The sequence below is a fragment of the Ammodytes marinus genome, assembly GCF_949987685.1.
Source record: "Ammodytes marinus genome assembly, chromosome: 15".
Classification (NCBI taxonomy): domain Eukaryota; kingdom Metazoa; phylum Chordata; class Actinopteri; order Uranoscopiformes; family Ammodytidae; genus Ammodytes; species Ammodytes marinus.
This window is the reverse complement of record NC_137219.1, coordinates 14,394,168-14,405,587: the sequence shown is the minus strand read 5'-3', so window position 1 is coordinate 14,405,587 and position 11,420 is coordinate 14,394,168. Positions and strand designations below refer to the sequence as shown.

Here is an 11,420-nt window from a genome sequence, read left to right as displayed (position 1 = left end):
CACCCCGTTTAATCACATTTAGTTCATGCCAATATTTAGGTATTCCTGTATGTAATTGGTTATAATCGACAATCTTGTATGATGTACTCTGTTCACAGCTCAAAATCTAAAATCATCTAAAGTGTGATGGTTTGCTAGTTTAAATAAATGACCTGAAACAAATTAGTCACATGCATCGCCAGGATTTATGTATGCAGCTCCTACAAAGACTGCAGTCGGCTTTCTAACAAAGCAGAAAAATAATTCATCTTATTCATAGTTCCTGTGAATAAGCTTACGGTAACAGTAGGGGTTTACGTGGGCTGGGTACACGCAGGTCAGCTTTCTTCCTTTGAGCGAGCTGAAGTGTCTGCCGAGGGTGAGGCAGAGGGCAGCCAGCAGAGGGACAGTCACAGAAGTGGCAGTGATGAATGACTGAATGGATACCATACAAGAGCAGTCTCACACAGTCCCCCTTTTTAGATGAGTGACTGACGGCCCCTGCAAGACTACACCGAGCGACCAGCATCTTTCTCTCCAGTTTAAGTGAATCGAACCCTCTCTCCCCTCCCCTCTGGTCCGCACTACCACCTCATTCAACTCCAATCTAGGTAGGATTTCCTTTCAGAGTTTAGGAAGTGCATTGTCCCACTCCGGGATAGTGATGCGACAGGACCCTGTGATTGCTCGGGGAAGAAGGGGAGCATTGTGTCAGGTGAGCTCTCGTTTGGTTGTATGCATCGCAGGATGGGGATGAGCGTTGGCTCCAGACAGACGAGAGGCGACTACACTGAATAGCTTTTGTGTTTAAAGTAGAAACTCTTACACAGAACAATACTTTTCTTTTAAGGCTTCTAACAGCCTAGCAATGAATAATTCTTCAAATCCAAAACATTGTAAGGACAGACACCGCCCCCTAGTGGTTTGCAATCATGCAGATATTAAACTGTTAGTTTAATAATAATAATAATCAAATTCACTACACTTGTAAAATATCTTTATTAAATGTACAGACTTACAGTATTCTAAAAACATTGATAGAAACGAACATACTACAAAAGAAAATTATTTGGACAAACAACGATAAAGAACGTGAGCTCAACCCCTCTGGACTTTGCTGATAAGCTCGTCACAAAGTTTGGTGAGATCTTCAGCCTCCCTTTCCTGTATGAAAAAAAAAAAAAAAAAAAAAAACTTGATTAGAAAAAACAACATTTGATATCTTCCTTAAATTCACACCATCAAATTGACATTTTTCCTCACCTTCTGGTTCAGGCTCTTGTCCAGTGACTGCACCTTCATCTGCTCCCGGCGCAGCTGGGCTTGGAGTGCAGATACCTCCGAGTTGTTCTTGGACCGCACCTCAGCAATTGCATTATTGGCACTGAGGGTGAACGATGAATGTCAGTCAGACACCGCAAGTCTTTCAATTTAGACTATTAACACAGTAGAGTCGGGTTACTTACTGGCCAATTTTCTCCTCGGCGTGGGCTTTAAGGGTTTGGTAGCGCTGCTCCTCCTTCTTGATCCTTGCCAGATAATCCTGTGCACAAGCCTTCAGAGTCTCCTCATTCTGAGAAAAATTAACAGACAACAAATTTACAATGACATGTCATAATCTAGGGATGTGTCAAGTGTTTGTGCTTTACAACAGGGCAAATGTTTTCTTACCTTTTTGTAACCCTCAATTACTTCCTTGTACTTCTCCTGTCTCTTGAAAAGATTGGAGAAAGATTTCTCCATGGCGTTCAGGTCCCTGGACACTTGCTCATTCTCAAGCAGAGCCGTGTCGAGCTTCTCCTGGGACACCTTCTTCTCCTCCTCTTGATCGGCTGAATGATTCAAGAAAAATTAAAGAGCTCTTTTTAGAAACATTACACATGAAATGTCCCTAAAATGTGACTTGTTCATTTTAACTTACCCATCATTTTGCAAATTATGAGCTCAAATTCTACAATAATTTTCCTGTGAAAAAAAAAATAAAAAATTAGTCAAATGGCGTGAAACATTTGAATCAAAACTACAAAAGTAAAACAAAGCAAAGCACGGCTTACCTCATTTCTTGGCAATCGTCAAGTTGCTTTTTATACTTTGCACTCCACTGCCCCTCTTTTATTGATGCCTATGAGAAAATGCACACTTCAATTATTCTGGAGGCTATGCTACATCTGCTCAGTCATTTAGTTAATAGTAAGGGCATTTTCCAACCGCCACTGTTCAACAGGAATCAAATGTTTCATTTAAATATGTGTTTTATGCGTTGACACCATAAAATTTGAACCTACATTTTTTAAAAGTTGGATTTTAAAAATCAATTTTGAAGCTTGATCTATTACAAAATTAGTATAAGGGTGGACTTTTGAGTGTAAACAAAAACAAACCTGGAGCCATTGTTGACATTTTAACATGCTCAACCTAATGTCTGGATTTTATGGAGCAATCCCACTACATAGGGAATATTGATCTTTAATGATGTTAACTCTAAACAATCAATACACTTCTACCAAATTTCTTGCTTAAGCAAGAAAATTCCCCTGAACAAAAATGTTTGGAAAACCACTGAAACCACCACACCGTCAACAAAGTCTGGTGGGGTTGTTTTTTTTTCCAATTCACATCCACCCAAAACAAAGTGACTTCAAATGGAAAAACTTTGCAAGTTGATTACTGACATTAAAACAACAACTTTTTGTATTACAGTATTTTCCAAAAAGTTTGAATAAATATGAAAAATCATCAATAACTTACTTACTAATGATGCGTAAATTTGCATATCTGCAAAGCCCTAAAATCTAGATGTTGGACAAAAGCTGAGTCAATTTGTTTTTAAATTTTGAAAACAAAACAAGTGTCCAACTGCCTGAAGCTTTTCCTAATCACAGTTCAAATTTGATCAATAACCCATAGAAAATGAATTTTTTACACTGTTTTTTCCAAGGGAATGTCTAGCCGTTTCCTAAAATACCAGCTGGAGACTCCAAAAGGACACTTTTGGTCCATGGCACATGAAATGTAACTATGTAAAACATTTATTTTCTATGGGTTATTGATCAAATTTGAACTGTGATTAGGATAGGCTTCAGGCAGTTGGACACTTGTTTTCAAAAATTTAAAAAACAAATTGACTTTGTTTTCTTCCAACATCTAGATTTTGGGGCTTTGTAGATATGCAAATGTACGCATCATTAGTAAGATATTGATGATTTTTCATATTTATTTAAACATTTTGGAAAATACTGTAATGATATCTATAAGTTAAAAAAATTCCCCATTACCCCATCCCCATTCACTTAAACAGTGGTTCTGATTTGCTATGTCGGCACGCTGTAGCTTTCCAGCAGCTTGTTGACAAGGTTGTCCACCCAGGTTGCGATCGTGGAAGGTCCTAGATGTCATTTTTGGTGAACAACCTTTTACAACGCTCCATGTCCATAAAATCACTTTGCCCCCTGGGTATGAGTTTCGAAACAACCCTTTCTATTTGTTAAATCACAAAGCGGAACATACTTCTGCCTGGACCCTGGCGATGGCTTCGTCCATGTCTTTTTGACTGTACTTCAACACTTCAATAATGGCATCCTCTTTGTTTTCTGGCTGATGGAAGGGAGGGACGAGGCCCTCGAGGATTGGAGGAGCCTAGATGACAATTCCAGTGTAAATAAATCAAGTTGGGAGATGTAGCAGGGAAACATTGGATGTTGTTGGCAAAATAATGGACACAGGCATTTATTTTTTACTCAAGGTTAAGATACCAGGCACACTGTCAATAATGACTTACTGGTGCAGTAAAATCATCAAACAGTTTGCAATTATCCGTTTTTGCTCCATTTGCAACGACCTCTTCTGCTATTTTTGCAGTTTCAAGCCTGTATTGGGGAGAATAAGTGGTTACAATAGTGACAAATCTCATGTTGTACAGGATGTCCAAAGCAGCTCTAACACCAAGCAACAATCAGAGTAAGTGAAAACAGAAGTGCGTCATACCGTGAAACAAAGGCCCCGGGCCGAGCAACGTGGGTCTGAGGGGCTGCGCTTGCAGACTTCTTTGGGCTCTCCCTCATGAGGGGGTCGAATTTAAGGTACAACGACTGTTTCCTCAATGCAGACTCTTTGAACTGCATGCAAAAACGTAAACATTTGAATATGTTTAGGTCATGCAGACAATTGTAGAATTTGGTGATGTTAACATATGAAGTAAGTACTTACACTGCCCGACCCAAACTGTTCAAGGTAATCCATTTGTCCATCAAAGTCATTGGCCATGACTAGAGATAAAGATCATAGGTTCACGTCAAAATGAGCTTTCCATTTAAATGGAGTTTCAAAGTATACATTACTACACAGAACGAAGCATTTCTTCAAAAGAAAAGTAATTTAACTACTATTGGACAAACCTTTTTTTTTTTTTTTTTTTTTTACTATTTGCAGAAAACTTTTTGTGAAAGTAGACAAATGAGTTATGGCAGACATTTACTTACACATAGTTCCAGGAACAAACTCGTCATTGAATTCTGACGCAGCGCTCTGGAACTTCTGCTCAGCTTCAAGTTGAATGCCATTATCAGGGGTGGCCTCGTGTTCAGCATTCTGTCATTCCACAATAACAATGTATTATTCTTTTCTCTTTTTTTTTGAAAAACACTTTCATCAAAAAGGAAAGATAAGTATTAAGAATTCATCACTCTCTTACCGCTCCAGGGTTGGTTTCAGCAGCTGGGACACTCTCTCCAGCGCTACAGGGGGCAAAGGCAAAAAGACTCACAATGAAATAAAGTGTTGCTGGCAAGTGAAGTGTCCACTGCAAAGAAATGCTTGATACAATACAGTCAGTGAAAAAAGGTTAACACACACCAAGCTGGTGGTACAGCTTCCTCCTCCGCAGGCTTGTCAGTTTGCTCTGGAACGGACATTCCCATGAGCACAGGGTCGGATTTCTTGCTGCACTTTGGAGAGTTGGTCATTTTTTCTTTCGTGCCAAAAGGATTGAAGTAGGGATCCTCAAACGTGTTAAAGTCAACTGAGTACGACGCTTTTGGAAGGGGAACGTCAGCAACGTCACCGGCAGCCAGCTCCACTGGAGTTTCTTTTGCCGGATTGAGGTCAGACACCGGCTTCCCCACTTTAGGTTTCAGACCAGGAGGCCTTTTGCCAAATGTCTTGGGTGGTGGCTTCTTCTTGACCTCACTGCCGTCATCGAAATTGAACTCGAGTTTGATTGGTCCTTCCTTGACTGGGACATCATCTGGCTGGGACTCAGACTCTGCAGCTGAAGGTTTGTCAACATTATCTGGGATTGGGGTCACTGCAGCGATTGTTGTCACCTCAGGCTGAACAGACACCTCCTGGGCTACCTCTGGTATGTCAATATCATTTTCCTTCGTCTGCGTCTCTTCGACAGGTGTTTTTTTGTCTGGCACCTTTCTACCCAGGTCAGGTGAATTCTGAATTTTAGGGCCACCACTTTGGAAAGGATTTATTTCATTGAGGTTGTCAAAATCGAAGTTGTAAGAACCTTTTGCTGGCAGTGGGGCATCTTCAGAAAACATTTTTGAGGATGGTTTAACATCAGGTGTGCAGAACATTGAATCGTGTTCCTCGATCTTAGAGACTGTGACCACGCTGCTCTCTGTGGAGCTGGTGTTGGCAGAGATGTCAACCATTGAGTTTTCCACAGATGGGGTGAAGGGAAGTGTCTCATCAAGTGCAGATTCTATCTTGGTGAGCTCTTCCGGGATATTCTCTGGTTGTGTGTGTTGCTGCTCAGTTTGATCTGTAGGAGGGTTTTCCAAAACAGGCTTTGCAGGAGAAAGGACAACCTTACTGGACCCCTGGAATGGATCAATTGCGTCAATGTTGTCAAACTCGAGTGCCGATTGTATTTTGGTGACTTCCTCCGGCATATTCTCTGGTTGTGTGTATTGCTGTTCAGTATGATCTGTAGGAGGGTTTTCTACAGCAGGCCTTGCAGGAGAAAGGACAACCTTACTGGACTCCTGAAATGGATTAATTGCTTCAATGTTGTCAAACTCAAGTGCCGATTCTATCTTGGTTAGCTCCTCTGGCATATTCTCTGGTTGTGTGTGTTGCGGCTCAGTATGATCTGTAGGAGGGTTTTCTACAGCAGGCCTTGCAGGAGAAAGGACAATCTTACTGGACCCCTGGAATGGATTCATAGCTTCAATGTTGTCAAACTTGAGTGCCGATCCAATCTTGGTGAGCTCCTCCGGCATATTCTCTGGTTGTACGTGTTGCTGTTCAGTTTGAGCTGTAGGAGGGTTTTCTACAGCAGGCCTTGCAGGAGAAAGGACAACCTTACTGGACCCCTGGAATGGATTAATTGCGTCAATGTTGTCAAACTCTAGTGCCGATTGTATTTTGGCGAGTTCCTCCGGCATATTCTCTGGTTGTACGTGTTGCGGCTCAGTTTGAGCTGTAGGAGGGTTTTCTACAGCAGGCCTTGCAGGAGAAAGGACAATCTTACTGGACCCCTGGAATGGATTCATAGCTTCAAGGTTCTCAAAATCCAACTGATAACCTCCTTTGCTTTGTATCGGCATGTTATCATCAGGATAAGACGACACTTCTGTAGAAAAAATAAAGATAGTAAATTTTTCCAGCCTTAAAGAGAGACAAAGGAAAAAAATTAACTTGGTAATGTTGTCTGAGTTACCTTGTGTGGGCTCTTCAGGCTGCTCAGTGGCAGTCGGTGCCAAATTGCTGTAAAAACACACACAAAAAAAAGCTTAATATTGCAGTGTCCATTTTGGATGTGCCCTTGCAGCCAGTTGGATTTTGATGTGCTTCTGTTAGTGCTGTTATTGTAGCGGCACAAATAGACACGCATTGAGGTCACACTGGCATGACCAGGTTCTTGCAGGTTTCTAAATAACCACTGATTCCCAAAACTTAACACTGCCTTTGGGTCCTTTAGTAAAACCTCCATCAAGTATGAAGTGGATCGGATAATTGGTTGGTTGGTGAGAAACTTGAATTGCGGACAGACTAAGCCCCAACCTCAGCGATTTTTACCAGCATCCAATAAGGAAGTGACCACAACTGTAGTAACCTGAAGTGCCACTAGGGGGGTGGAAGCAGAAGACAGCCATCTCTCATTGACTCACTTGTTAAACAGGCTGTTTTCAAAGTCTTATTAAACCTATTTACAGCCTGGTCCACAAAACCATTTTAGTCTGTATGTTTAAGTTATATCTCCATGACAACACTGAGGGGGGTGAATTTTTTCAGACCACGCTAGTTTTTATGGTTAAAATGTATTGGCGTGATCTCTTGAGTGACAGCTCTCCGCCCGTTGTCCCTCACTTTGCCTCGGAGGTATACGTCAGCTATCTCCCTCGTCCCTCCCCCTCACAAAATGGCGACGCGCACAAACCAGGATTATTGGATGCCGTGTGAATAACTGAGGTCAGCCCAGATGCTACATCCATATTATTTACTATCTATGGGACAGACAAACCCATACAGAGGTGTCTTCCTTTGTAGTACGATGTTATTGGAGGCATGCAACAGTGAGAAATGTTACTTACTTTGTTTTATCCAAAGTTAAGGACCCCAATGCTTGTGTACACTCATCCACACTAATCATCTTGACAGACTTGGTTGGAGATAGTAGAATTCTTTTAGTGTGAGGATCTCTTCTTGGAGTCTGAAAACAAACCTACACACGTGTAATTGTATTAGTATGGTAAACGTTGGATAAAAATCTGAAAAAAGAAAATCTCTTTTACCATAAGTAACAAAAGATTTATGCTGAAAACAATGTTGGAAACTATCTTTTTGTACCATAGTCCATCAATGCGTATTTTTTAAATGTTTTTATTATAATCTGTTGAGAGTTGTGTATAGCTTTGCTGCTTATTCACTGGGGAGAGACAAACTTCACATGGTCAAAAGATAAAAGTTTTAATTTTTTCAAAAGGTTTCCATGTGTAACAAATCTACCAATCTCAAGTTCTGCCTCTACAGGTAAACAAGAAACCGTGACAATAAGCTTCAACCTGCTGTCTATAACAGTTCGAGAATAGAACATGGAGAGAAGGGGGACACAACAAAAAAGTGAGCCGATTCTATACCTTTGACCCCTTTGGCACCGTCTTGCAGGGCAGATTCTCTGACTGACGAAGGATGGAGGGCCTTCCAGTTGGCTGGTCAATGGCAAAAATGTCGTCAATATTGCTGTTCTGCTTTCCTCCAGGGCAGACCCCACGATTCTCATCATTCACACCAACAGAACTCATCCTGCAAACAGATTAAACTGTAAGTTAAGGGGTTGACACGAAAGCTGCACCCAGTTGATAAGACACTGTCGTAGGGTCTGTAAAAAAAAAAAAAAAAAAAACGCAGACAGCACAATCAATACACACGATAGCCACAATTTATTTCTGTTAGTAAACTATTTGCCTATAATTTTTTGTGGTATTATACACTCCAGATCTGCAAATGGTGGAAAATTTAAATATTGACCATGATACCTTGAGGTTAAAATCTACAGACAACAAAGTGTGCTACGCTAGGTCTATCTCTGTTGGCTGACATTAACTTATTGCAGATATATGCTGCTGTTATTATTAGAATAATGTACATGTTGGCTGATAAGAAATTACAGAACAGCATTGTGAACATGTTTTGGGGTAGAAACAATGACGTCATAGTTTGTCCACCAGAGAGCGCTAACAAGTTAATTTATCAACTGTAATATGTCTAGCTTAGTACACATCCTGGCAACATTCTTATCAATATGTATTTTTTGCTATATCAGTTTCAAAAAATATAGAATTGTTCTCAAAGTGGGTTCAATATAAAAGAAGAATGATTCGGGTCACCTCATCAGTCATTCAGAATGAGAATAAAGACATTTTTCCACAGTAGACATGTCACGGCATCCGACTTGCTGATGCCTCGGGGGCATTAACTGTGGTGGTTTTTGATAAACGCACTTAGAAACGTTGTTTTCTCATCCAAAAAGTATTTATTGTCGAACCAATTTTTTTTTCCAAAAATTGAGCAAAAAAGAAGCTTTCAAAATAACAAATTAATTCTAAACTAAACGAAAAGCTAGAACAAACATTTAATCCAAGTGGTCAAAATGATATGAGCACCACAGTACTTGCTCCACCTGGTAACATTGCTGGACTGCCTGGCTGCCATACACAGGTGCCATTAACTGCAGGTGGCCCAAGACCAAGCCCCCAACCATCTTATCATTAAATTAACATTTAAACATTGTTAACAATTAATACGCTAATTTAACTTAAGAAATGGCTGTAACAAGACATTTGACCTGAAGCATGTACTATTAAAATAAACAATGTAATTGTCCCATTTAAGATCGAGTAAGCAACTATGCACAATGCAAGGTCCCTGAAACTGGCAACATCTTATGCAGCCATAAATTACTTAGTGTGAATGAATTTTTGCTGACATAAAACATGACCTTTGGTCCATTAAAAAAAAGTTAGATTACCTGCTTCAAATGTTGTAACAAATGTCATTGCAAATGCCTTATAAAAAAGGCCAAAAATATGGATGAAGCTTCAATGTAAATGAAAAATAGATGCATACGTCCAATGTCTAAGCATTTAATCTTTTGAAATGTTGATTTAAAGACTTTTTAATAGCAATAAAGGCCTTATGTTTAGCTGAATTAATTCAATGCCTTTAAAAGGATTTGTTTGAGGATCTGCAGGACCAATACACATTAGACAACACAACTTTTCGATATTTGAGTAGCTGGTCACACATCAGCTACAAGAGAAACTTTAAAACCTTGGTCCTAAAAATACATTACATTTTGACTCTATCCTGAGGTATTAATTAAAGCCAAACACAGGTTGAATATCAATATATTCCATTATTACTTTTAGGCAAATAATGGCACAAATCGCCTGTGAATATGATCTTTGTCTCACTGTGGTCTTGGGAATATTGTTGACAACGTTTTCATCCGTCCGTTAGTTCACGCTAAAGTTAATGATACACCACATTTGCCTTCAACTCTGCACGAGGGCAAAACACACTACGTTTATGATGCCGACACCGAGATTAATATAAACACCAGTAGTGTCAAAGTAAATTAACAACCACGTTTTAGTAAAGCTAAGCTAACTTTTAGCGTCCTTGGAAATTTACGTTGGACGCAGCTCGAGTGGAAAACAAACTTTGCTTCACACTTTATGAATGGACAACAGTGCTAGGCATACGTTACTAAGTACTATGATTCTATAGTCACTACATACCTCAAGAAAAGAGATGCAGTTAGCCAAAATTATAACGTCTTTCGTCTCAGCATTCAACAGCAGGCTGACACAGACACACGCAGCGTGATGTGTTTTTGAAAATCCCTCTGTCCCTCTGCGTGACAACCGTTTGGAATTTAAAGTCTTGAAACGTACCAATGAAATCGCAAGAAACATTCAAAGGAAACGCGCTTCCTTGTTATGCAGCCAATCGCGACAAAGGCGCGGATATGATCCAATAAACGACGGGGGCCTAAGGACGTAGGTTAAATATAATAGAAATTACAAGATAATTATTCTGACAACTAAAAAAAAATCAGCCAGAGTGGACCGAGTTGACAAGCGCACAACACGCAACAATAATCAAATTTAAATTTTTGGCGTCACTGAATCAAACTTTTGCTTGTAATTGCCATCAGGAAACGGATTTACACTACGATCCGCATTGAAGGTTTATTTATGTAATTACGGAAAAACATGTTCACTCTGTTTCAAAACGAACAAGCGAAGTGGGAAGTGAGGTTGGGATACTTCTCTCGTTGCCCAAAAAATGTCACTGGTCTCTGTTAAGAAATAAAACCTATGAATAAAACTTTTCCAATCAAATAACAGGAGGTTTTACCATCACCATTTTGGATTTGATTCTTCATTTATTATTATTAGTTTGTTTGTTTATTACCAGTACAAAATACAAAACATTAAACATACATGTTTGTGTGGGTGGCTGTTGAAAACTAGAACAGGCCTAGTGCTTATACCTTAAACCAGGGGTGTCAAACTCATTTTGGTTCGAGGGCCACATACAGCCTCTCTGATCTCAGGTGGGCCGGACTAGTAAAATAATGGCAAAATAACTCCAAATCCCTAACTTTGTTTTTCAGTAATATGCTTTATCACTCAGCCTACATTTGCAACCTACATTATCACGGATCACAAGGGATCTCTGTACCCCCCAGGAAATGTCTTAGTAAAGGTTGCTGCTGGCCATGGGAATAGGAGGTGCGGCGCGAAGCGCCGCAGCAAAAATTTTGGGGGTATTTTGCTCAAAGATGCCAATGTGCACTAATGAAATAAACAACTGTTTATTTGAATACACAAATACAACAGGCACTGACCTTACAGTTGTCCAATTTTGTTTATTATATGTACAGGTACACATTTTGTGCAAACATGCAGACTGTACAAAAT

General features: G+C 39.9%; 1 protein-coding gene across 1 annotated transcript; it reads right to left on the bottom strand.

Annotated features, from left to right (window-relative positions):
* Positions 1 to 1,050: 1,050 nt before the first annotated feature.
* tacc3 (transforming, acidic coiled-coil containing protein 3) lies at positions 1,051 to 10,330 on the bottom strand. The gene is made up of 17 exons (XM_080041788.1): positions 10,233 to 10,330; positions 8,070 to 8,235; positions 7,524 to 7,654; positions 6,650 to 6,696; positions 4,831 to 6,562; positions 4,670 to 4,712; positions 4,458 to 4,566; positions 4,186 to 4,244; positions 3,964 to 4,094; positions 3,758 to 3,845; positions 3,487 to 3,615; positions 2,034 to 2,101; positions 1,901 to 1,944; positions 1,651 to 1,811; positions 1,446 to 1,552; positions 1,243 to 1,363; positions 1,051 to 1,143 (listed from the first exon to the last, which is right to left on the bottom strand). The coding sequence occupies exons 2-17, from the start codon at positions 8,232 to 8,234 to the stop codon at positions 1,078 to 1,080; spliced, it is 3,201 nt and encodes a 1,066-aa protein (XP_079897914.1). The 5' UTR covers position 8,235; positions 10,233 to 10,330; the 3' UTR covers positions 1,051 to 1,077.
* Positions 10,331 to 11,420: the final 1,090 nt, after the last annotated feature.

Bases quoted from the DNA above. Each gene is read 5' to 3' on its own strand.
- tacc3 (XM_080041788.1), bottom strand. From the start codon at position 8,234: ATGAGTTCTGTTGGTGTGAATGATGAGAATCGTGGGGTCTGCCCTGGA. The intron at 3,846-3,963 runs GTATGACGCACT...TCCCCAATACAG, and splicing joins CCCGGGGCCTTTGTTTCACG to GCTTGAAACTGCAAAAATAG. The intron at 2,102-3,486 runs GTATGTTCCGCT...ATTTTCTCATAG, and splicing joins TCGCCAGGGTCCAGGCAGAA to GCATCAATAAAAGAGGGGCA.